Here is a 27,213-nt window from a genome sequence, read left to right on the forward strand (position 1 = left end):
GTTAAAAAGTGATCCAGTGGGGGTTTAAGTGGGAAAATGGGAGAGAAGGGGTTAAAAAGTGATCCGGTGGGGTTTGGGGGGCACGGCTGCGAGCCCGAGGCTGGGACACGGGAGAGAAGGGGTTAAAAAGTGATCCGGTGGGGGTTTAAGCGGGAAAATGGGAGAAAAGGGGTTAAAAAGTGATCCGGTGGGGTTTGGGGGGCACGGCTCCGAGCCCGAGGCTGGGACATGGGTGAGAAGGGGTTAAAAAGTGCCGATTCAGATTCCAATTCCCGGGATTTGGAGGGAAAGGGAAGTTGTGCTTCCCGAGGAATTCCCTGCAAAACTCCCAGCGGCTGTTGCTCCACTGCAACCCCATCACAGCCCATTACACCCCACTAAAATCCATTACACCCCACTAAACTCCACTAAAATCCAATAAAACACCCATTACACACCACTAAGCACCATTACAGCCCGCTACACCCCACTACACCCCACAAAACCTCATTAAATCCCACTAAAACCCCCATTACACCCCACTAAACCCCACTACACCCCATTACACTCCACTACACCCCACTACACCCCACTAAACCCCCACTACACCCCAATAAACCTCAATAAAAACCCCACTACACCCCACTAAACCCCATTACACCCCATTACACTCCACTACACCCCGTTACACCCCACTAAACCCCAATAAACCTCAATAAAAACCCCACTACACCCTGTTACACCCCACTAAACCCCAATAAACCTCAATAAAAACCCCATTACACCCCACTAAACCTCACTACACCCCACTAAACCCCAATAAACCTCGATAAAAACCCCGCTACACCCCACTAAACCCCCACTACACCCCACTACACCCCACTACACCCCACTAAACCTCAATAAAAACCCCATTACACCACACTAAACCTCACTACACCCCACTAAACCCCAATAAACCTCAATAAAAACCCCACTACACCCCACTAAACCCACTAAAACTCAATAAAAACCCCGCTACACCCCACTAAACCCACTAAAACTCAATAAAAACCCCACTACACCCCACTACACCCCACTAAACCCCACTACACCCCACTACACCCCACTAAACCCCAATAAAACCCCACTACACCCCACTAAACCCCAATAAAACCCCCGCTACACCCCGTTACACCCCACTACACCCCACTAAACCCCAATAAAAACCCCGCTACACCCCGTTACACCCCACTACACCCCAATAAAAACCCCGCTACACCCCGCCACGCCCCGCGGCACTCACTGAGGTTGAGCGGCCCGTCCTCCTCGGGCGCCCACTTGGCCTCGGCGGGCAGCGGGCTGAGCGCCAGCTTGGCGCCCTTCTCCTCGGCGCCCTTGGGCGAGCCGGGCAGCGGCGCCTTGCGCAGCCCGGGCGAGCCGGGCCGGCCCAGGGCCTTGCCGAAGCCCGGCGGGGACTTGATGGCCTTGTTGAGGGAGCCCTCGGGCTTGGGCAGCAGCAGCAGCGGCGGCCGCGGCGGCTCCTTGGGCGAGCCGGCCGACTTCTTGGCCAGCGCGGGGCCGGCGGGCTCGGCCTTGGGCTTGTGGCGCACCAGCTCGTAGAGGAGGTCGATGGGAGCCCCCGAGCTCTCGGACTCGGCCACGCCGAGCTGGCGCAGGTGGGAGCGCGCGTGGCTGGACAGCCCCTTGCGGGTCTCGAAGCAGGCGCCGCACACCTCGCACGTGGTCAGGCTGGGGGCTGAGAAGCGGGAAATCAGGGGTTAAAAACGGCTCGGGAGTTGGGAGATCAGGGGTTAAAAATCCCTCGGGCTGGGGGCTGGGAAACGGGAAATCAGGGGTTAAAAATGGCTTGGGAGTTGGGAGATCAGGGGTTAAAAATCCCTCGGGATCAGCTTCAGGTGGTCAGGCTGGGAAGTGGGAAATCAGGGGTTAAAACCCCTTGGGATCAGCTCCCATCCAGCCACGATTTTGGGATTAGAGCGGGCGCCGCACACCTCGCACGTGGTCAGGCTGGGGGCTGGGAAGCGGGAAATCAGGGGTTAAAAACGGCTCGGGAGTTGGGAGATCAGGGGTTAAAAATCCCTCGGGCTGGGGGCTGGGAAACGGGAAATCAGGGGTTAAAAACGGCTCGGGAGCTGGGAGATCAGGGGTTAAAAATCCCTCAGGCTGGGGGCTGGGAAACGGGAAATCAGGGGTTAAAACCCCTTGGGATCAGCTCCCATCCAGCCACGATTTTGGGATTAGAGCGGGCGCCGCACACCTCGCACGTGGTCAGGCTGGCGGCTGGGGAACGGGAAATCAGGGGTTAAAAATGGCTTGGGATCTGGGAGATCAGGGGTTAAAAATCCCTCAGGCTGGGGGCTGGGAAACGGGAAATCAGGGGTTAAAAATGGCTTGGGATCTGGGAGATCAGGGGTTAAAAATCCCTCGGGCTGGGGGCTGGGAAACTGGAAATCAGGGGTTAAAAATGGCTTGGGATCTGGGAGATCAGGGGTTAAAAATCCCTCGGGCTGGGGGCTGGGAAACGGGAAATCAGGGGTTAAAATCCCTCGGGAGCTGGGAAATCAGGGGTTAAAAATCCCTTGGGATCTGGGAAATCAGGGGTTAAAAACGGCTCGGGATCTGGGAAATCAGGGGTTAAAAATCCCTTGGGATCTGGGAAATCAGGGGTTAAAAATCCCTCGGGATCAGCTTCAGGAGCAGGCCTGCACACCTTGCACAGTCAGGCTGGGGGCTGGAAAATGGGGGAAAAACTGGAAAAAATGGGAAAAAATGGGGATAAATGTGATCTCAGAGTGAGGAGAACGAGGAGGGACAGGAAGGAAAACTTGGGAGCCGATCCCAAAAAATTCCAACCGCTCCCAGGCCAACTTTTGGGATCAGAGGAGGGACAGGAGGGGAAGTTTGGGAGCCAATCCCAAAAAATTCCAACCCCTCCCAGGCCAACTTTTGGGATCTGAGCTGGTGCTGCACACCTTGAACAGGGTCAGGCTGGGGAAAATGGGGGAAAAACTGGAAAAAATGGGGAAAAAACAGGGAAAAATGGGGAAAAATCAGGATAAATCCGATCTCAGAGTGAGGAGAACGAGGAGGGACAGGAAGGAAAACTTGGGAGCCAATCCCAAAAAATTCCAACCGCTCCCAGGCCAACTTTTGGGATCAGAGGAGGGAAAGTTTGGGAGCCAATCCCAAAAAATTCCAACCGCTCCGCGCAGCAGCTCTGGACTCCAAGCAGGTCAATCCCCCCTCATTAACCCCACATTAATTAACCCCAAAGTCCCCTGGGTGGGCTCTGAGGGCCCGGATCCCAGGAGAATCCCAGGAGAATGGGGGAAAATCCCCGGGAATTTTCACCTTTGGAGTCCTGGGGTTCGGCCTTGCTGCCGGGCGGCTCCGGGCTCAGCTTGGTCCCGAGGCGGGGCGGGGGCGGCTCCAGCGCCGAGCTCCCGGATTTTTTGGGAATGGGAGGAGGGGACGTCACCTCCATGGCCACCAACTCGTCCTCGTCAGGAGCCAGCACTGCAGGGAGCAGCTGGGAATCAGGGATCGGGGATTTGGGGTGATCCAGGGGGATTTGGGGTGATCCAGGGGGGAATTGGGGTGATCCAGGGGGATTTGGGGTGGTCCAGGGGGGAATTGGGGTAATCCAGGGGGATTTGGGGTGGCCCAGGGGGGATTTGGGGTGATCCAGGGGGATTTGGGGTGGTCCAGGGGGGATTTGGGGTGGTCCAGGGGGGATTTGGGGTGGTCCAGAGGGGATTTGGGGTGGTCCAGGGGGGATTTGGGGTGATCCAGGTGGGAATTGGGGGGTTACAGGTGGGATTTGGGGTGTTCCAGGGGGATTTGGGGTGATCCAGGGGGGATTTGGGGTGGTCCAGGGGGGATCTGGGGTGGCCCAGGGGGGATTTGGGGTGATCCAGGGGGATTTGGGGTGATCCAGGGGGGATTTGGGGTGGTCCAGGGGGGATTTGGGGTGGTCCAGGGGGATTTGGGGTGGTCCAGGGGGGATTTGGGGTGGTCCAGGGGGATTTGGGGTGGTCCAGGGGGGATCTGGGGTGGTCCAGGGGGGATTTGGGGTGGTCCAGGGGGGATTTGGGGTGATCCAGGGGGGATTTGGGGTGGTCCAGGGGGGATTTGGGGTGTTCCAGGAGGGATTTGGGGTGTTCCAGGTAGGATTTGGGGGGTTCCAGGTGGGATTTGGGGTGATCCAAGTGGAAGTTGGGGTGTTCCAGGAGGGATTTGGGGGGTTCCAGGTGGGATTTGGGGTGATCCAAGTGGAAGTTGGGGTGTTCCAGGTGGGATTTGGGGGGTTCCAGGTGGGATTTGGGGTGATCCAAGTGGAATTTGGGGTGTTCCAGGTGGGATTTGGGGTGTTCCAGGTAGAATTTGGGATGGCCCAGAGGGATTTGGGGAGTTCCAGGTGGAATTTGGGGAGTTCCAGGTGGAATTTGGGGGGTTCCAGGGGGGATTTGGGGACAGGGACAGTGCCAGGTCCCTGCCGGTGACAGGACAGGACAGGACAGGGGTGGTGGCATCTCCCAGCAGGTGACAGGACAGGGACATCGGAGGTGCCACCAGGAATGGTGACAGGTCCTGGAAGGGACAGGACAGGGGAGGGGACAGGTCCCTGAGGGGAGGGGACAGAGGTGACAGCAGCGAGGGGACAGGTGGTGGCATCTGCCTGCAGGGAGGGGACAGTGAGAGGTGACAGACCCCAGAGGGGAGGGGACAGGGTGGTGGCAGGTCCCTAAGGGGAGGGGACACAGAGAGGTGACAGGTCCCCAAGGGGAGGGGACAGTGACAAAAGGAGAGGTGACAAATCCCAGCAGGGGACAGCAGAGGTGTGGGGACAGGTCCCTGAGGGGAGGGGACAGAGGTGACAGCAGGGAGGGGACAGGTGGTGGCAGGTCTCTAAGGAGAGGGGACAGCGAGAGGTGACAGGTCCCCAAGGGGAGGGGACACAGAGAAGTGACAAATCCCTGCAGGGAGGGGACAGCGAAAGGTGACAGGTCCCCAAGGGGAGGGGACAGTGACAAAAGGAGAGGTGACAAATCCCAGCAGGGGACAGCAGAGATGTGGGGACAGGTCCCTAAGGGGAGGGGACAGGGACAGTGGCAGGGAGGGGACACAGAAGGTGACAGACAGGTCCCTAAGGGGACAGCACAGTGGTGGTGGCAGGTCCCTAAAGGGGAGGGGACACAGAAGGTGACAAATTCCAGCAGGGGACACCACAGGGGTGGGGACAGGTCCCCAAGGGGACAGGACAGAGCTGGTGGCATTTCCCCGAGGGAGGCCAGGTCCTTGCAGGGAGGGGACAGCGAGAGGTGGCACGAGAAGGGACAGGGACAGGCTGGGGACATCCTGGGGGCTGTTCCTGGGGACACCCTGGTGACAGGGCTGGGGACACCTCAGGGACAGGCTGGGGACATCCTGGGGGCTGTTCCTGGGGACACCCGGTGACAGGGCTGGGGACACCCTGGTGACACGCTGGGGACATCCTGGGGCTCTCAGGGACATCCCAGGACCAGCTTGGGGACATCAGAGACTGGCCTGGTGACCCCAGAGCTGGGGACATCCTGGGAGCTCCAGGCTGGTGACACCTCAGTGACAGGGCTGGGGACATCCCTGAGTCCCTCAGTGACAATGGTGGTGACACCTCGATGACAGGGCTGGGGCCACCCCGGGGCTCTCAGTGACAGAGATGGGGACACCCTGGGTGCTCCGGGCTGGGGACATCTGGGGGCTGTTGGTGACAGGGCTGGGGACAACCCAGTGACAGAGCTGGGGACATCCCAGGGCTCTGGGTGACAGGGCTGGGGACATCCTGGTGACAGAACTGGGGACATCCCAGTGACAGGGCTGGGACATTCCAGGGCCACCAGCCTGGGGCTCTCAGTGACAGAGGTGGTGACACCTCAGTGACAGAGCTGGGGACATCAAGGTGACAGGGCTGGGGACACCCTGGGGCTCTGGGTGACAGGGGTGGTGACACCTGGATGACAGGGCTGGGGACATGCAGGGGCTGTTGGTGACAAGGGTGGTGACACCTGGATGACAGGGCTGGGGACATCCCAGGGACCAGCCTGGAGACACCCCGGGGCTCTCGGTGACAGGGTGGTGACACCTGGATGACAGGGCTGGGGACATGCAGGGGCTGTTGGTGACAAGGGTGGTGACACCTGGATGACAGGGCTGGGGACATCCCAGGGACCAGCCTGGAGACATCCTGGGAGCTGCTTGGTGACAGGGCTGGGGACATCCTGGGGCTCTGGGTGACAGGTGTGGTGACACCTGGGTGACAGGGCTGGGGACATCCCAGGGACCAGCCTGGGGACACCCCGGGAGCTGCTTGGTGACAGGGCTGGGGACATTCTGGTGACAGGGCTGGGGACATCATCTCGGGGATCTCGGTGACAGGGCTGGGGACACCCCAGGGAGCGGCCTGGGGACAGGGTGGTGACATTCTGGTGACAGGGCTGGGGACATCATCTCGGGGATCTTGGTGACAGGGCTGGGGACACCCCAGGGAGCTGCTTGGTGACAGGGTGGGGACATTCTGGTGACAGGGCTGGGGACATCCCGGGTGCTCCGGGCTGGGGACACCCCGGGGCTCCCAGAACCGGCCTGGACAGTCCGGACCGGAGCGCCGACACAAACCGGACTGGACCGAGCTGTGAGAACCGGACCGGGCACTGAGAACCGGACCGGGCAATGGGAACCGGACCGGGCACTGGGAACCGGACCGGGCAATGAGAACTGGACCGGGCAATGGGAACCGGACCAGGCACTGGGAACCGGACCGGGCAATGGGAACCGGACCGGGCAATGGGAACCGGACCGGGCACTGAGAACCGGACCGGGCACTGGGAACCGGACCGGGCAATGAGAACTGGACCGGGCAATAGGAACCGGACCGGGCACTGAGAACCGGACCGGGCAATGGGAACCGGACCGGGCAATGAGAACCGGACCGGGCACTGAGAACCGGACCGGGCACTGGGAACCGGACCAGGCACTGAGAACCGGACCGGGCACTGAGAACCGGACCGGGCAATGGGAACCGGACCGGGCACTGGGAACCGGACCGGGCACTGAGAACCGGACCAGGCTGTGAGAACCGGACCGAGCAATGAGAACCGGACCGGGCACTGAGAACCGGACCGGGCACTGAGAACCGGACCGGGCACTGAGAACCGGACCGGGCACTGGGAACTGGACCGGGCACTGGGAACCGGACCGGGCAATGGGAACCGGACCGGGCACTGAGAACCGGACCGGAGCGCCGACACAAACCGGACTGGACCGGGCACTGAGAACCGGACCGGAGCCCCGACACAAACCGGACCGGACCGGGCAATGAGAACCGGACCGGGCACTGAGAACCGGACCGGGCACTGGGAACCGGACCGGGCAATGGGAACCGGACCGGGCAATGGGAACCGGACCGGGCAATGAGAACCGGACCGGGCAATGGGAACCGGACCGGGCACTGAGAACCGGACCGGGCAATGGGAACCGGACCGGGCACTGGGAACCGGACCGGGCAATGAGAACTGGACCGGGCAATGGGAACCGGACCAGGCACTGAGAACCGGACCGGGCAATGGGAACTGGACCGGGCACTGGGAACCGGACCGGGCAATGAGAACCGGACCGGAGCGCCGACACAAACCGGACCGGACCGAGCTGTGAGAACCGGACCGGGCACTGAGAACCGGACCGGAGCCCCGACACAAACCGGACTGGACCGGGCACTGAGAACCGGACCGGGCAATGGGAACCGGACCGAGCTGTGAGAACCGGACCGGGCAATGGGAACTGGACCGGGCAATGAGAACCGGACCGGGCACTGGGAACCGGACCGGGCTCTGAGAACCGGACCGGGCACTGGGAACCGGACCGGGCACTGGGAACCGGACCGGGCACTGAGAACCGGACCGGGCAATGGGAACTGGACCAGGCAATGGGAACCGGACCGGGCACTGAGAACCGGACCGGGCACTGGGAACCGGACCGGGCACTGAGAACCGGACCGGGCAATGGGAACCGGACCGGGCACTGGGAACCGGACCGGGCACCGGGAACCGGACCGGGCAATGGGAACCGGACTGGGCACTGAGAACCGGACCGGAGCCCCGACACAAACCGGACCGGACCGAGCTGTGAGAACAGGACTGGGCACTGAGAACCGGACCGGGCAATGGGAACCGGACCGGGCAATGGGAACCGGACCGGGCAATGAGAACCGCACCGGGCAATGAGAACCGGACCGGGCAATGAGAACCGGACCGGGCAATGAGAACCGGACCGGGCAATGGGAACCGGACCGGGCAATGAGAACCGGACCGGGCAATGGGAACCGGACCGGGCAATGAGAACCGGACCGGGCACTGGGAACCGGACCGGGCAATGGGAACCGGACCGGGCAATGGGAACCAGACCGGGCACTGGGAACCGGACCGGGCACTGAGAACCAGACCGGGCACTGAGAACCGGACTGGGCACTGGGAACCGGACCGGGCACTGAGAACCGGACCGGGCACTGGGAACCGGACCGGGCACTGAGAACCGGACCGGGCAATGGGAACCGGACCGGGCACTGGGAACCGGACCGGGCGCTGAGAACCGGACCGGGCACTGGGAACTGGACCGGGCAATGAGAACCGGACCAGGCACTGAGAACCGGACCGGGCACTGAGAACCGGACCGGGCACTGGGAACCGGACCGGGCAATGGGAACCGGACCGGGCACTGAGAACAGGACCAGGCTGTGAGAACCGGACCGTGCTGCCCTAACCGGACCGGGCACTGGTAACCGGACCGGGCAATGAGAACCGGACCGGGCCGTGAGAACCGGACCGTGCTGCCCGAACCGGACCGGCCTGCCCGAACCGGACCCGGCTGTCCGAACCGAGCACCCGCCGGCCCGGCGGCCCCGAGCAGCCCCGGCCCGGCGTTCCCGGCGCTCCCGGCGTTCCCGGCCCGGCGTCCCCGGCCGGAGCCCGCGGCCGTTCCCGGCCCGGTCCCGGGGCGCATCCCGGGGGTCCCGCGGGGACAAAGCGGGGCCGGGGCCGGGACAAAGGAGGGCGGCGGCTGCCGGGCCGCGGCCTCCCGCAGCCCCGCGGGGCCGTCCCGGCGGCCTCCCCGGGGCCGCCCGCGGCGGAGCGGGGCCGGAGCGGGGCGGAACCGTGAGGGGCGACGGGGCCGGTGAGGGGCGGGGGGCGGGGGGGGGGCGCGGGTGGGCCCGGGCGCGGCGGGGCGGGGCCGGCGGGGGGGAAAGGGGCGCTCACCCGGCTCGGGCGCGGCCGGGGGCTCGGGGTCGCCGTCCCCGCCGCGGTCGCGGTCGCGGGGCCGCGGCGCCGCCGCCGCTTTGGTGACTTTGGGCGGCGGGGAGGCGGCGGCCGAGGCCGAGGTGGAGGCCGCCATCTTGGGCACGGCGCACGCGGCGCGCCCGCCAGGCCGCCGCGCCGAGCGCCGAGCGCGCCGCGGCCCGAGCGGCCCAGGGGAGAGCGGCCGAGCGCCGAGCGGGGAGCGCGGGGGGGGTTCGGGGATTTCGTGTGAGGGGGGGAAATCTGGGGGGAAAAAAGGGAAATTTGGGAAAATTTGGGAAATCTGGGGGGATATTTGGGGAGATTTGAGTGGAAAAAGGGTAATTTGGGAAAATTTGGGAATTTCAGGGGAAATTTTGGGGAAAAAATGGAGAAATTTGGGGGAAATTGGGGAAATTTGGGTGGAAAAAGGAAAATTTGAGAAATCTGGGGGGAAATTTGGGGGGAAAAGGGAAATTTTGGGAAAATTCGGGAAATTCAGGGTGAAATTTGGGGGGGAAAAAGGGAAATTTGGGGAAATATCGGAAATCTGGGGGGGAAATTTGGAGGGTAAAAGGGTTCCCAAAAAATTTGGGAAAATTTGGGAAAATTGGGGTATTTCGAGTGGACATTTGCGGAGAAATCAGAAAAATTTGGGGGGAAACGGGAAATCTGGGGGGAATTTGGGTGGAGAAAGGGAAATTTGGGAAAATTTGGGAATTTCAGGGGAAATTTTGGGAAAAAATTGGAGAAATTTGGGGGGAATTGGGGAAAATTGGGGGAATTTGTTTGGAAAAAGGGAAAATTGGAAAAATTTGGGAAATCTGGGGGAATTAGGGAAATTTGGGGGAATATGGGGGCAAAAAGGGAAATTTGGGGAAATTGTCAAATTTCGAGGGGACATTTGGGGAGATTTGGGGAGAAACTGGAGAAATTTGGGGGAAATTTGGGGGAAAAAGGGAAAATTGGGGGGATATTGGGGGATTTGGAGGATTTTTAGGGGGGAATTGGGGGATTTTGGGTGGATTGGGGAATTTTGGGGGGGAGAAATTAGAGAATTTTGGGGATTTTTGTGGAGGAATTTTGAGGGGAAATTGGGGAAATTTGGGGGAAATTGGGGAAATTTGGGGATCTTTGGGGGGAATGGAGGATTTTTTGGGAGAAAAGGGAATTCTGGGGATTTTTGAAGGCAGTTGGGAATTTTTTTAGGGGAAAAAGAGAAATTTGGGATATTTTGAGGGAAAGAAAGGGGAATTTCGGGGGGAAAGGGGGGATTTGGGTTTGGGAATTGGAAATATCCCGGATTTTGTTGATCTGGGGATTCAAATATCCCAAATTTTGTGGATTTGGACCCAAAATCTCCTGGATTTTCAACAGCAAATCCCCAAAATCCCAAACCACGGATCCAGAGGGGCTCCTCCTTCAGCTCCCAAATCCCAAATGGATCCCAAAATTCCCAAATTTATCCCAAAAAATCCCCAAAACCCAACACCAAAAACTTATCCCAAAACCCAAATCCCAAATGGATCCCAAAACTCCCAAATTTATCCCAAAAAATCCTCAAAACCCGACACCAAAAACCCATCAGAAACCCAAACGCCAAATGGATCCTAAGAACCCCAAAACTCCCAAATTTATCTCAAAAAATCCCCAAAATCCAACACCAAAAACTCATCCCAAAACCCCAAATGGATCCCAAAAATCCCACACCAAAAACTGTTCTAAAATGCCAAATGGATCCCAAAACCGCCAAATTTGTCCCAAAAAATCCCCAAAATCCGACACCAAAAACTCATCCCAAAACCCAAACCTCAATCCCAAAACCACCAAATTTATCCCAAAAAATCCCCGAAATCTGACACCAAAGACCCATCACAAAACCCCAAATGGATCCCAAAACCACCAAATGTATCCCAAAAAAATCCCCAAAATCCAAATCCAAGAACCAACCCCAAACCCCAAACGGATCCCAAACCCCAAACAGATCCCAAAAACCCCAAATTTATCCCAAAAAATCCCCAAATCCAAATCCAAGAACCGACCCCAAACCCCAAACAGATCCCAAAAACCCCAAATTTATCCCCAAATCCCCAAAATCCGAATCCAAGAACCAACCCCAAACCCCAATGGATCCCAAAACCCCAAACGGATCCCAAAAAATCCCCAAAATCCGAATCCAAGAACCAACCCCAAACCCCAAACGGATCCCAAACCCCAAATGGGTCCCAAAAAATCCCCAAATCCAAATCCAAGAACCAACCCCAAACCCCAAATGGATCCCAAACCCCAAACAGATCCCAAAACCCCAAATTTATCCCAAAAAATCCCCAAATCCAAATCCAAGAACCGACCCCAAACCCCAAACGGATCCCAAACACCAAACAGATCCCAAAACCCCAAACGGATCCCAAAACCCCCAAATTTATCCCAAAATCCCCAAAATCCGAATCCAAGAACCAACCCCAAACCCCAAATGGATCCCAAACCCCAAATGGATCCCAAAAAATCCCCAAAATCCAAATCCAAGAACCGACCCCAAACCCCAATGGATCCCAAACCCCAAACAGATCCCAAAAACCCCAAATTTATCCCAAAATCCCCAAAATCCAAATCCAAGAACCGACCCCAAACCCCAAACGGATCCCAAAAACCCCAAATTTATCCCCAAATCCCCAAAATCCAAATCCAAGAACCAACCCCAAACCCCAAACGGATCCCAAAACCCCAAATTTATCCCAAAAAATCCCCAAATACAAATCCAAGAACCAACCCCAAACCCTAAACCCCAAATGGATCCCAAAAAATCCCCAAAATCCAATGTCAAAAACTCATCCCAAAACCCAAATAGATCCCAAAACCACCAAATTTATCCCAAAAAATCCCCAAAATCCGAATCCAAGAACCAACCCCAAACCCCAAACGGATCCCAAACCCCAAACAGATCCCAAAAACCCCAAATTTATCCCAAAATCCCCAAAATCCAAATCCAAGAACCGACCCCAAACCCCAAACGGATCCCAAAAACCCCAAATTTATCCCCAAATCCCCAAAATCCAAATCCAAGAACCGACCCCAAACCCCAAACGGATCCCAAAAACCCCAAATTTATCCCAAAATCCCCAAAATCCAAATCCAAGAACCAACCCCAAACCCCAAACGGATCCCAAAACCCCAAATTTATCCCAAAAAATCCCCAAATCCAAATCCAAGAACCAACCCCAAACCCTAAACCCCAAATGGATCCCAAAAAATCCCCAAAATCCAATGTCAAAAACTCATCCCAAAACCCAAATAGATCCCAAAACCACCAAATTTATCCCAAAAAATCCCCAAAATCCGAATCCAAGAACCAACCCCAAACCCCAAACGGATCCCAAAAACCCCAAATTTATCCCAAAATCCCCAAAATCCGAATCCAAGAACCGACCCCAAACCCCAAACGGATCCCAAAAAATCCCCAAAATCCGAATCCAAGAACCAACCCCAAACCCTAAACGGATCCCAAAACCCCAAACGGATCCCAAAAACCCCAAAATCCGAATCCAAGAACCGACCCCAAACCCCAAACGGATCCCAAACCCCAAACAGATCCCAAAAACCCCAAATTTATCCCAAAATCCCCAAAATCCAAATCCAAGAACCGACCCCAAACCCCAAACGGATCCCAAAAACCCCAAATTTATCCCAAAATCCCCAAAATCCGAATCCAAGAACCAACCCCAAACCCCAAATGGATCCCAAACCCCAAATGGATCCCAAAAAATCCCCAAAATCCAAATCCAAGAACCGACCCCAAACCCCAAACGGATCCCAAAACCCCCAAATTTATCCCCAAATCCCCGATCCCCATCCCGCCGGCTGGCCGAGCGCCGCGCTCCGGCCGCTCACCGTCCCGGTAGGGCCGCAGAGCTTCCTCCCGCCAGGGCGGCGGCTCCCGCTGCAGATCCCACCGCAGGTCCCGGTGATCCCGCTGGAGATCCGGGTGGACATCCCGGTGGAGCTCCCGGTGATCGGCGTGGAGATCCGGATGAAGATCCGGGTGGAGATCCCGGTGGAGATCCCGGTGGAGATCCCGGTGGAGATCCGGGTGGAGCTCCCGGTGATCGGGGTGGAGATCCGGGTGGAAATCTGGGTGGAGATCCCGGTGGAGCTCCGGGTGGAGCTCCCGGTGATCGGGGTGGAGATTCGGGTGGAAATCTGGGTGGAGATCCTGGTGGAGGTCTCGTTGGAGGTCCTGGTGGAGATCCTGGTGGAGATCCGTGTGGAGATCGCGGTGGAGGTCCCGGTGATGATCCGTGTGGAGATCCCGGTGGAGGTCCTGGTGAAGATCCGCGTGGAGATCCCGGTGGAGGTCCCGGTGAAGATCCAGGTGGAGATCCCGGTGGAGGTCGCGGCCGGGCGAGGCGCCCATGGCCCGCAGCAGCGCCGGGTGCTCGGGGGCGGTGGCCAGGAGCTCCTTGAGGATGTGGATGGGGGACACGGTGAGCTCCCAGTTGGTGATGCCGAAGTCGCGCAGGTGGGCGCGGGCGTGGCTCGACAGCCCCGCCCGCGTGTCGAAACCCGCGCCGCAGAACTCGCAGCGCATCAGGCTGAACGTGCCCGGGTCGAAGTTGGCCACTGCAAACAGGGACACGTGGTCAGTGGTGGGACCAGGGCCACCAAAATCCCAAAAAAACCCAACCAGGCAAATCAAAAACCCAAAAAACCCCAGCCAGGAAAACCAAAACCCCAAAAAACCCAACCAGTAGCACCAAAACCAAAAAAAACAACCAGGAACACCAAAAACCCAAAAAAACCCCAACCAGGAACATCAAAAACCCAAAAAAACCCAACCAGGACCACCAAAAACCCAACCAGGAACACCAAAAACCCAACCAGGAACACCAAAAACCCAAAAAAAACCCCAACCAGGAACACCAAAAACCAAAAAAAACCAACCAGGAAAACAAAAAACCCAAAAAAACCCAACCAGGAACATCAAAAACCCAAAAATCCCAACCAGGACCACCAAAAACCCAAAAAAACCCAGCCAGGAACACCAAAACCCAAAAAAACCCAACCAGGGCCACCAAAAACCAACAAGAACCCAAAAAACCAGGAACCCAAAACCACCAAGATCAGGCTGAACATGCCCAAGTCAAACCTGGCCACTGCAAACAGGGACACGTGGTCAGTGGTGGGACCAGGGCCACCAAAAACCACCAGGAGCTCAAAAACCTCAAAAAACCCCAACCAGGACCACTAAAAAGCAACAAGAACCCTAAAACTCCACCCCAAAAAAACCAAAAAAACCCCCAAAATCCATCTCTGGCCAGATGTCCAGGTGGGTCTGTAGGCACCAGGACCACCAAGACCTTGGTCAGATGTCCAGGTGGCTGTGTAGCCACGGTGACCACCAAGATCTCTGACCAGATGTCCAGGTGGGTTGGTAAGCACCATGACCACCAAGACCTTGGTCAGACGTCCAGGTGGGTTGGTTGCCACGGTGACCACCAAGACCAGCCAGGTGGGTTGGTAGCCACAGTGACCACCAAGATCTCTGACCAGATGTCCTGGTGGGTTGGTAGCCACGGTGACCACCAGGACCTTGGTCAGACATCCAGGTGGGTTGGTAGCCACAGTGACCACCAAGACCTTGGTCAGACATCCAGGTGGGTTGGTAGCCACGGTGACCACCAAGACCTTGGTCAGACATCCAGGTGGGTCTGTAGCCATGGTGACCACCAAGACCTTGGTCAGACATCCAGGTGGGTCTGTAGCCACGGTGACCACCAAGACCTTGGTCAGACATCCAGGTGGGTCTGTAGCCACAGTGACCACCAGGACCTTGGTCAGACATCCAGGTGGGTCTGTAGCCATGGTGACCACCAGGACCTTGGTCAGACATCCAGGTGGGTCTGTAGCCACAGTGACCACCAGGACCTTGGTCAGACATCCAGGTGGGTCTGTAGCCATGGTGACCACCAGGACCTTGGTCAGACATCCAGGTGGGTCTGTAGCCATGGTGACCACCAGGACCTTGGTCAGACGTCCAGGTGGGTCTGTAGCCACAGTGACCACCAGGACCTTGGTCAGACATCCAGGTGGGTCTGTAGCCATGGTGACCACCAAGACCTTGGTCAGACATCCAGGTGGGTCTGTAGCCATGGTGACCACCAAGACCTTGGTCAGACATCCAGGTGGGTTGGTAGCCACGGTGACCACCAAGACCTTGGTCAGACATCCAGGTGGGTCTGTAGCCATGGTGACCACCAGGACCTTGGTCAGACATCCAGGTGGGTTGGTAGCCACGGTGACCACCAGGACCAGCCAGGTGGGTTGGTAGCCATGGTGACCACCAAGACCTTGGTCAGACATCCAGGTGGGTTGGTCGCCACGGTGACCACCAAGCCCCGTGCATCTGCAGCCCCCCGCGCCCCCAGCCACGCCGGGCGGCAGCAGAAGACCTCGCCGCGGGCGCGCCGGCCGTTGGGCACCAACTACCTTTCTTCTTCTTCTTCTGGAAGGAGAACTTCTGCTCGATGGCCTTGACCTCCTCGGCCGAGATGAAGTGGCGCACGTTGTAGCTGACGCCGACGCGGTTGAGGTGGCCGCGCACGTGGTTGGCCAGGCCGATGCCGTTGTGGAAGCGGTCGGGGCAGTAGGGACACCTCCTCTCCTCGTTCCTCAGCGCGGCCGCCTCGGAGCCCAGCAGCTCCTCCAGCTCCAGCGGCGCCTCCAGCAGGAGAACGTCCAAGGGCGGCGGCTCCTCGGGCGCCGGCTCCGCCGCCGCCGCCTTCCGCTTGAGCGCCTTGGCCCGCGGCCTCTCGCCGGCGCCGCGGCGCCCGCCCGGCTCCTCCAGCACCACCACGGGCACCGTGGTCCTCAGCTGCCGCCGCTGCTCCTCCGAGGCCGCCGCCGGGTCCACGGCGCGCAGCGCGGCGCCGAAGCTCCTCTTCAGCTCCAGCGCGGCCCACGGCACCGCGGCGGTCGGGCTGCGCCGCGGCTCGCCGCGGAGCTCGTCGCCGTCGGGCTGCCGGGCGGCCGCTCCGCGCCGCGGCGGGGCCGGGCGGGCGAAGGCCGCGGGCGAGGAGAAGCCGGCCGGCGCCGGGGCCGGGCGCGGCGCGCGGAACGGCGCCGCCTTCGCGGCGCGCTGGAAGCCGCGCGGCTCCCCGGTGCCGGGCGCGGCGCCCGGCTCCGAGCGCGGCGGGCCCGAGCCGAAGGCGGGCGCGGCGGGCTCGTAGAGGGACGGAGCCTCCCGGCACGGCGGCGCCGGGAGCCGCTCCGGAAAGCCCTTCTCGGGTTCGCCGAAAAGCTCGGCGTCGGCGAGGCGGCCGTAGGAGTCGCGGCTGGTGCCGGGCCGGTCGGCGTCGTCCTCGAAGCCGTCGGGCCGCCAGGAGAAGCGGGAGCGGGCGAACCTCAGGTGCTCGCCCAGGACGCGCTCGTCGGGCGCCGGGAAGGCGCGGAGCGCGCGGGCGCTCGGCGCTCCGCCGGCCGGCGCCGCCGGCGGCTCCTCGGCCCCGAAGGGTTTGCGGAGGCCGGCGGCGGCGCGGAGCTCGCCGAAGAGGCCGGCGCTCCTGCCGGCGTGCTCCTTGCGCTCCTTGACGTGCATCTTGGCGTGCCGCACGAAGGTCTTGGAGGAGTTGGTGCCGAAGACGCACTTGGGGCACTGCAGCCGCGCCTCGCGGCCCTCGTCCGGGAACTCGTTCAGCTTCTGGATCTCCTCGATGATCTTCTCCCGCGACTCCTGGTGCAGCCGCCGGTGCCGCTCCAGCGCCGCCGGCTCGGCGAAGGCCCAGCCGCACTCGGCGCAGCGGTGCCGGCGGCCGGCAGGCGCCTCGGCGCCGCGCGGGGCGCCGCGGTGGTGCTGCAGCGCGTGCTCCAGCAGGTGCTCCCGGCGCCGAAAGTAGATGCTGCACTCGACGCAGGCGAAGACGCTGGGCGCGTCCTCCGGCTCCGGCGCCTCGTCCCGGCGCGGCTCCTCCGGCGGCAGCCGCTCCACCGAGTCCTCGGCGTTCACCGTCCACGTCTGCTTCCCCACCGCCTCCGGCTCGGCCGCGCGCCGGCGGCTCTCCGGGGCTTTGGCTTTGGCTCCGCGCGACGCCGGCGCCGCTTCCCGGCCGGCCGCGCCGTCCGGCTCCTGGAAGGACGGGCCGGGGCTCCCGGAGATCCACTCCGGCCGCCGGACGCCGCGGCGGAGCGGCGGCTCGGCGCCGAGCGCGCCCGTCTGCTTTGGTTCCGTCCGGCGCCGCTCCTCGGCGGCGGCCGGCCCGGCCTCGGTGGATCCCGGCGCCGTCGCGCCGCCGGCGGCCGGCTCGGCGCGGTCGCTGTCCGGCGGCGCCGCGCCCGGCCGGGCCGGGTCTAAAGTGCTTTCGTCCGCGCCGTCGGCCGGCGGCCGCAACCGCGCCCGCGGGAACGGCGGCGGCGCCTCGGCCGCCGGGCTGCAAGGCAAGCGTGGGGTGGCAAGTGGGAATTTGGGAGAACGCCGGTTGGAAGGAAGATCCATCCCTTCCCACCCGGATAAAAATGTGGGAGGGGAACAAATCCATCCCTTCCCACCCGGATAAAAATGTGGGAGAGGAGCAAATCCATCCCTTCCCACCTGGATAAAAATGTGGGAGGGGAACAAATCCATCCCTTCCCACCCGGATAAAAATGTGGGAGAGGAACAAATCCATCCCTTCCCACCCGGATAAAAATGTGGGAGAGGAACAAATCCATCCCTTCCCACCCCAACGAAAATTTGGGAGAGGAACAAATCCATCCCTTCCCACCCCAACGAAAATTTGGGAGAGGAACAAATCCATCCCTTCCCACCCCAACGAAAATGTGGGAGAGCCTCAGGAATTCCAGGCGCTCCTCGTTTGTGGGGTTGGAAAGGGATTTTGGGGTGGAAAGTGGGATTTTGGGAAAACACAACCAGGGGGAACTGGGATGGATCCAAAGGGAATTGGGAGGGCCTGAGAGGAACTGGGATGGACTGGGATGGACTGGGAGGGAACTGGGAGGAACTGGGATGGACTGGGATGGACTGGGAGGGAACTGGGAGGAACTGGGATGGACTGGGAGGGACTGGGGGGGACTGGGAGGGAACTGGGATGGACTGGGAGGGACTGGGAGGGATTGGGATGGACTGGGATGGACTGGGATGGACTGGGAGGGACTGGGAGGGACTGGGACGGACTGGGACGGACTGGGAGGGACTGGGATGGACTGGGATGGACTGGGAGGGAACTGGGATGGACTGGAATGGAACTGGGAGGGACTGGGAGGGACTGGGATGGACTGGGAGGGAACTGGGAGGGAACTGGGATGGACTGGAATGGAACTGGGAGGGACTGGGAGGGAACTGGGATGGACTGGAATGGAACTGGGAGGGACTGGGAGGGACTGGGATGGACTGGGAGGGAACTGGGAGGGACTGGGAGGGACTGGGATGGACTGGAATGGAACTGGGAGGGACTGGGAGGGACTGGGATGGACTGGGAGGGAACTGGGAGGGAACTGGGATGGACTGGAATGGAACTGGGAGGGACTGGGAGGGACTGGGATGGACTGGGATGAACTGGGATGAACTGGGGTGGCCTGGTGGCCGTGCCGGCCGCTCGCTCCCTCCGTCTCACCCGAGCTGTGTCCGGTGCGCTGCGGCCGGGCCGGCTCCGGAGGGGGCGGGGTCGGGCTCCTCTGGAAAAGACGGAGAGCGCCGGCTCAGCCGCGCCCGGCACGGCCCCGGCAGAGATCCGGCACGGCCCCGGCAGAGATCCGGCACGGCCCCGGCAGAGATCCGGCACGGCCCCGGCAGAGATCCGGCACGGCCCCGGCGCTCCCGGAGCTTCTCCCGGCACGGCCCCGGTGCAGCCCCAGCTCGGTTTCACAGGAAAGCTGCCGGAGATCCCGGTACCGGCACGGGGCCACGCTCCCAAAATCCCCATCCCGCATTCCCAAAATCCCCACCCTGCATTCCCAAAATCCCGGCTCCACATTCCCAAAATCCCTGTCCCACATTCCCAAAATCCCGGCTCCACATTCCCAAAATCCCGGCTCCACATTCCCAAAATCCCTGTCCCACATTCCCAAAACCCCCATTCCCTGCTCCCAAAATCCCTGCTCCATATTCCCAAAATCCCAGAGTTTAACCCCAATTCTCCCAAAATCCCAGAGTTTGACCCCAATTCTCCCGAAATCCCAGCGTTTGACCCCAACATTCCCAAAATCCCGGCGTTTCACCCCGGTTTGTGACTTTTTGGGATGTTTCCATCCCGTTCCCGGCGGGGACTTGGGTCAGACCAGAATTGGTTCCTGGGAGCCAAAATGGCGGAAGCGGGGCGGGAATTTGTGCCTCAATTTCCCCGGGCGCTCCCAGGGGTTCCCAAATCTGCCAAACCGACGGCGTCGCCCAAAATCCCGTCCAGGGCCGGGACAGCGGCTGGGCGCTCACCGGTGAGGGGCCTCCAACCCACCAACCCAACCAAACCCACCAACCCAACCCACCAACCCAACCCAACCCACCAACCCAACCAAACCCACCAACCCAACCCACCAACCCAACCCAACCAACCAACCCAACCCACCAACCCAACCCACCAACCCAACCAAACCCACCAACCCAACCCACCAACCCAACCCAACCCACCAACCCAACCCAACTCAACCAACCCAACCCAACCAACCCAAACCAACTCAACCAACCCAACCAACCAACCCAACCCAACCCACCAACCCAACCCACCAACCCAACCCAACCCACCAACCCAACCCAACCCAACCAACCCAACCCAACCAACCCAAACCAACCCAACCAACCCAACCCAACCAACCCAACCCAACCCACCAACCCAACCCAACCCACCAACCCAACCCAACCCAACCAACCCAACCCAACCAACCCAACCCACCAACCCAAACCAACTCAACCAACCCAACCCACCAACCCAACCCAAGCAACCCAACCAACCCAACCAACCCAACCCAACCCACCAACCCAACCCAACCCAACCAACCCAACCCACCAACCCAAACCAACTCAACCAACCCACCAACCCAACCCACCAACCCAACCCAACCCACCAACCCAACCCAACCCAACCAACCCAACCCAACCAACCCAAACCAACTCAACCAACCCACCAACCCAACCCAACCAACCCAAACCAACTCAACCAACCCAACCAACCAACCCAACCCAACCCACCAACCCAACCCACCAACCCAACCCAACCCAACCAACCCAACCCAACTCAACCAAACCAACCCACCAACCCAAACCAACTCAACCAACCCACCAACCCAACCCAATCCACCAAACCAACCCAACCAACCCAAACCAACTCAACCAAACCAACCCACCAACCCAAACCAACTCAACCAACCCACCAACCCAACCCAACCAACCCAACCCAACCAACCCAACCCAACCCACCAACCCAACCCAACTCAACCAAACCAACCCACCAACCCAAACCAACTCAACCAACCCAACCCAACGCAACTCAGCCCAAACCAACCCAACCAACCCAACCCAACCAACCCAACCCACCAACCCAACCCAACCCAACCAACCCAACCCAACCAACCCAACCCAACTCAACCAAACCAACCCACCAACCCAAACCAACCCAACCAACCCAACCCAACTCAACCAACCCAACCCACCAACCCAACCCAACCAACTCAACCCAACCAACCCAACTCAACTCAGCCCAACCCAACCCAACTCAACCAACCCAACTCAACCAACCCAACCCACCAACCCAACCCAACGCAACTCAGCCCAAACCAACCCAACCAACCCAACCCAACGCAACTCAGCCCAAACCAACCCAACCAACCCAACCCAACCAACCCAACCCAACTCAACCAACCCAACCCAACTCAACCCAACTCAACCCAACCAACCCAACTCAACCAACCCAACCCAACGCAACTCAGCCCAAACCAACTCAACCAACCCAACCCAACCCAACCCAACTCAACCAACCCAACCCAACGCAACTCAGCCCAAACCAACCCAACCCAACTCAACCAACCCAACCCAACCAAACCCAACTCAACCAACCCAACCCAACGCAACTCAGCCCAAACCAACCCAACCCAACTCAACCAACCCAACTCAACCAACCCAACGCAATTCAACCAACCCAACCCAACTCAACCCAACCCAACCAAACCCAACCCAACCCAACACAATCCAACTCAACCCAACTCAACCCAACCCAACCAAACCAAACCAACCCAACCCAATCCAACTCAACCAAACCCAACTCAACCAAAACAAACCAAACCCAACCAACCCAACCCAACAACCCAACCCAACCAACTCAACTCAGCCCAACCCAACCCAACCCAACTCAACCCAACCCAACAAAAACAAACCCAACCCAACTCAACCAAAACCGACCAAACAAAAATGAACCCAAACCAACTCAACCCAACCCAACCAAACACAACTCTACTCAACAAGAACCAACCCACCTCAATGAAAATGAACCCAAACCAACCCAACCCAAGCAAAACCAACCCAACGCAGCCCAACCCAACTCAATCCAACCAAACCCAACCCAACCCAACCCAACCCAACCCCAGGGATTCCTGCCACGGACGGCGCCGATTCGGGGTCGTTACCGGCACCACGAGGAACTCCATGGTGGAAATTTTCAGCCATGGAACAATCAAGGTCGGTAAAGGAGAATCCCGGAATGGTTTCGGTTGGAAGAGACTCCAAGATCAAGCCCAACCCTCCCCTGGTCGCCCACGACCACGAGATGCCCAAAATTGGGGACTTTCCGGTCCCCGGCACCGTCGGAGCCGTTTGACTCCCCCGAATCCCTCCGGAAACGCGGGGAAGTCGGAATTCCATTCCCCACATCCCCGCCCGGCCCCGAATCCATCCAACGGCCCCAAGTTTGGCTCTTCCAGCTCCAAGGAGCACCTGGGGGGGTCCAACCCCACCGCTGGGCCGGCAAAGGCGCCCGGGGTCGGCAATCCCGACGTTCCCGGAGAAAAACGCGGAAATTCCACAAGAAAGGGGCAAACGGAAGTTCCTCCCTCTCCAATCCACCCCAAATAAATTCCCACGGGAAGCTGGGATTGACCCAGATCCTGGAACGTTCCCATCGGAGACACGAGGCCACGGAGAGACGGCGACGGAATGAGCCAAACGAGCTCTGGAATGTTCTCGTTGGAGAGGATCCATGGAAGATCTGGGGACATCACGGAATGATCCCAAACGAGCTCTGGAACGTCCCCGTTGGAGCACTGGGATGAGGTGGATCCATGGAAGATCTGGGGACATCACGGAATGATCCCAAACGAGCTCTGGAACGTCCCCATTGGAGCATTGGGATGAGGTGGATCCACGAAAGATCTAGTGACATCATGGAATTGTTCCCAAACAAACCCCAGAATGTCCCCATTGGAGCAAATCCATGGGAGATCTGGTGACATCACGGAATTGCTCCCAAACGAGCTCTGGAATGTCCCCGTTGGAGCAGATCCATGAAAGATCTGGTGACATCACGGAATGATCCCAAATAAACCCCAAAATGTCCCTGTCACACAGGATCCATGGGAGATCTGGTGACATCACGGAATGATCCCAAAGGAGCTCTGGAATGTCCCCATTGGAGCACTGGGATGAGGTGGATCCACGGAAGATCTGGTGACATCACCAAATGATCCCAAACGAGCTCTGGAATGTCCCCGTTGGAGAGGATCCATGGGAAATGTGGTGGTGACATCACGAAATTGATCCCAAATAAACCCCAAATTGTCCCCATCGAAGCAGGTCCATGGGAGACCCGGTGACATCACTGAATAAACCCCAAAATGTCCCCCTTGAAGCAGATCCGTGGAATATCTGGTAGTGATGTCACGGAATTGATCCCAGAAAAGCTCTGGAATGTCCCCATTGGAGCAGATCCATGGAAGATCCGGTGACATCACAGAACGATCCCAAATAAACCCCAAAATGTCCCTGTCGCAGAGGATCCATGGGAGATCTGGTGACATCACGGAATTGCTCCCAAACGAGCTCCAGAATGTCCCCGTTGGAGCACCGGGATGAGGTGGATCCATGGAAGATCTGGTGACATCACGGAATTGCTCCCAAACGAGCTCTGGAATGTCCCCGTTGGAGCACCGGGATGAGGTGGATCCACGGAAGATCTGGTGACATCACGGAATTGATCCCAAACGAGCTCTGGAATGTCCCCGTTGGAGCACCGGGATGAGGTGGATCCATGGAAGATCTGGTGACATCACAGAATGATCCCAAACGAGCTCCAGAATGTCCCCGTTGGAGCACCGGGATGAGGTGGATCCACGGAAGATCTGGTGACATCACGGAATTGCTCCCAAACGAGCTCCGGAATGTCCCCGTTGGAGCACCGGGATGAGGTGGATCCACGGAAGATCTGGTGACATCACGGAATGATCCCAAACGAGCTCTGGAATGTCCCCATTGGAGCACCGGGATGAGGTGGATCCATGGAAGATCTGGTGACATCACGGAATTGATCCCAAACGAGCTCTGGAATGTCCCCGTTGGAGCATTGGGATGAGGTGGATCCATGGAAGATCTGGTGACATCACGGAATTGATCCCAAACAAGCTCTGGAATGTCCCTGTTGGAGCACCGGGATGAGGTGGATCCACGGAAGATCTGGTGACATCACGGAATGATCCCAAACGAGCTCTGGAATGTCCCCATTGGAGCATTGGGATGAGGTGGATCCATGGAAGACCTGGTGACATCACGGAATTGATCCCAAACGAGCTCTGGAATGTCCCCGTTGGAGCACCGGGATGAGGTGGATCCATGGAAGATCTGGTGACATCACGGAATGATCCCAAACAAGCTCTGGAATGTCCCCATTGGAGCACCGGGATGAGGTGGATCCACGGAAGATCTGGTGACATCATGGAATTGATCCCAAACGAGCTCTGGAATGTCCCCATTGGAGCACTGGGATGAGGTGGATCCATGGAAGATCTGGTGACATCACGGAATTGCTCCCAAACGAGCTCTGGAATGTCCCCATTGGAGCACTGGGATGAGGTGGATCCATGGAAGATCTGGTGACATCATGGAATGGATCCCAAACGAGCTCTGGAATGTCCCCATTGGAGCATTGGGATGAGGTGGATCCATGGAAAATCTGGTGACATCACGGAATGATCCCAAACGAGCTCCGGAATGTCCCCGTTGGAGCATCGGGATGAGGTGGCCACGGAAGATCTGGTGACATCACGGAATTGCTCCCAAACGAGCTCTGGAATGTCCCCATTGGAGCATTGGGATGAGGTGGATCCATGGAAGACCTGGTGACATCACGGAATGATCCCAAACGCGCTCCAGAACGTTCCGGGGACAATCCCTGCTGGCCAAGGCCACTCCAAACCTCCCGAGCTCCGGTTCTGGAGGAAATCCATGGACAAAGGGAGGAGGTTCCTCACCCCAGCGCTCACCAGGGGCTGGAAAAATCCAAATCCAACCCCGACGGGATCCGGGCCTCATCTCCCTTCGACGTTCCCGGGACAACGCGGCCCTTCCAGGAGCCACAAATTCCCCAAAAAACGACCCAAAAACTGCGATGGATTCGTCCCCCCCGAGTTCTCCCGGCTCCTCTTCCCGGGAACAGCTGCTCCGCTGCTTTTCCAAGAAAAGAGGCCCAACCCGGGGCCGGCTGCCGGAGGAGCGGCCGCGCCCTCCCCGCCGCCGCCGGAGCTGGAAAACGTTCCCAGGAAAATTTTGGGATGTCCCCAGAAGGGTTTGGAGACCCCTCGGGAGCGAGCCGATGCGGGTGGAGGAGGAGAAACATCTCAGGAGGGAGAAATCCGCAGGGAAGGGGAGATCCCGGGGGGGTGGGGGAGTCCCGAGCCCGCTCCAGATCCCGGAAAAATTCTGGGAATAAATCTGGAGAAGTTCTGGGTGGGGGAGAGGGCAGGGGAGGGGGAGGGGCAGACGAGAATTCCAGGGGAATCCCGGGAATCGGGAGGGATGGGGAACCTCAGCTCAGGGATCACGTGGGAGCCGGGAGTCAGCGACGGCCAAGGGAAAAACAAACGTCAAAATTCCCTGGAAAGCTCCAAAATCAGGGAAAAATCAAATCCGGCCGCGCTTTGGCACCTGCAGCTGCTGGGGAAAAAGCAGCGGAGGCAGAAAAGCTGGAAAAGCTCCTGGAAAAGCTCCTGGAAAAATTCCAGCAGTGCCAGCGAGGCGGGAAATCCGCCAGGATGAGGAATCTCATCCCGCAGCTGAGGGGGAGGATTCCCGGCGGGAATGTTTGCCTTGGCACCGGCCCCGGGAGCCGGAGCTCGCGGCGCCGCCGGAGTTCTCCGAGGCTTCTCCGAGGCTTTGGGGGAGCCCCGGAGCCGCCCGGGAGATCCCGGGAGAGCTTTTCCCACGGGAAAAGGGAGGGGCAGGTCAGGATGGGGGGGCTCTCCTGGGATCCAGCACCAGATCCGGGGATCCAGGAGGTGAGGAGGGATCTCAGGACATGATCCCAGGATCCAGGATGGGATCCAAACTCCAGGACACGATCCTGAGCTCCAGGATGGGATCCGGGGATCCAGGAGGTGAGGAGGGATTTCAGGACATGATCCCGAGCTCCAGCACGGGATCCGGGGATCCAGGAGGTGACCCAGAATCTCAGGACACGATCCTGAGCTCCAGGATGGGATCCGGGGATCCAGGAGGTGAGGTGGGATTTCAGGATATGATCCCGAGCTCCAGCACGGGATCCGGGGATCCAGGAGGTGAGGTGGGATTTCAGGACATGATCCCAGGATCCAGGATGGGATCTGGGGATCCAGGAGGTGAGGAGGGATCTCAGGATATGATCCCAGGATCCAGGATGGGATCCAAACTCCAGGACACGATCCTGAGGTCCAGGATGGGATCCAGGGATCCAGGAGGTGAGGTGGGATTTCAGGACATGATCCCAGGATCCAGGATGGGATCTGGGGATCCAGGAGGTGAGGAGGGATCTCAGGACATGATCCCAGGATCCAGGATGGGATCCAAACTCCAGGACACGATCCTGAGGTCCAGGATGGGATCCAGGGATCCAGGAGGTGAGGTGGGATTTCAGGACATGATCCCAGGATCCAGGATGGGATCCGGGGATCCAGGAGGTGAGGAGGGATTTCAGGACATGATCCCAGGATCCAGGATGTGACCCCAAACTCCAACACACGATCCCAAACTCCAACACATGATCCCAAACTCCAGGGCATAATCCCGAACTCCAGCATGTGATCCCAAACTCCAGGATGGGATCCTGGGATCCAGGACATGATCCAAAATTTCAGGACATGATCCCGAGCACCAGGACACAACCCTGAGGTCCAGGGCACCATCCTGAATTTCAGGACACGATCCCAAACTCCAGCACACGATCCCAAACTCCAACACATGATCCCAAACTCCAACACATGATCCCAAACTTCAGGACAGGATCCCAAACTCCAGGACACGATCCCAAGCTCCAGGACACGATCCCAAACTATAGGACATAATCCCAAACTTGCCCAAAAACAAGAATATTACAGGCCAAAAATTGAGAGTTTACAGCCCAAAACTCAGGATTTTACACCCCAAAAATCGGGATTTTAGGGCCCAAAACCTGGGGTTTTAGGGCCCAAAATTCAGGATTTTAGAGCCCGAAAATAAGGATTTTAGGGCCCAAAATTCATGATTTTGTGGCCCAAAATTCGGGATTTTAGGGCCTAAAATTCGGGATTGTAGGGCCCGGAATTTGGGATTTTAGAGCCCGAAAATAAGGATTTTAGGGCCCAAAATTCATGATTTTGTGGCCCAAAATTCGGGATTTTAGGGCCTAAAATTCGGGATTTTAGGGCCCGGAATTTGGGATTTTAGGGCCCGAAATTTGGGATTTTAGGGTCCGAAATTCGGGATTTTAGGGCCCGAAATTTGGGATTTTGGGGC

The 27,213-nt window shown here is 59.0% G+C and overlaps 1 protein-coding gene across 1 annotated transcript in view; it reads right to left on the bottom strand.

The window, feature by feature from the left end:
• The window catches only part of WIZ (WIZ zinc finger), a 36,365-nt gene extending 14,457 nt beyond the window's left edge, over positions 1-21,908 (bottom strand). The window contains exons 1-6 of the mRNA XM_077787679.1: positions 21,888-21,908; positions 18,890-19,098; positions 15,768-17,707; positions 13,176-13,904; positions 3,334-3,498; positions 1,265-1,717 (exon numbers count right to left, since the gene is read on the bottom strand). Coding sequence (XP_077643805.1) covers positions 1,265-1,717; positions 3,334-3,498; positions 13,176-13,904; positions 15,768-17,707; positions 18,890-19,098; positions 21,888-21,908 — 3,517 coding nt within the window. The remainder of the gene's footprint in view (positions 1-1,264; positions 1,718-3,333; positions 3,499-13,175; positions 13,905-15,767; positions 17,708-18,889; positions 19,099-21,887) is intronic.
• Positions 21,909-27,213: the final 5,305 nt, after the last annotated feature.

Source organism: Lonchura striata, chromosome 21, assembly GCF_046129695.1.
Source record: "Lonchura striata isolate bLonStr1 chromosome 21, bLonStr1.mat, whole genome shotgun sequence".
Taxonomy (NCBI): domain Eukaryota; kingdom Metazoa; phylum Chordata; class Aves; order Passeriformes; family Estrildidae; genus Lonchura; species Lonchura striata.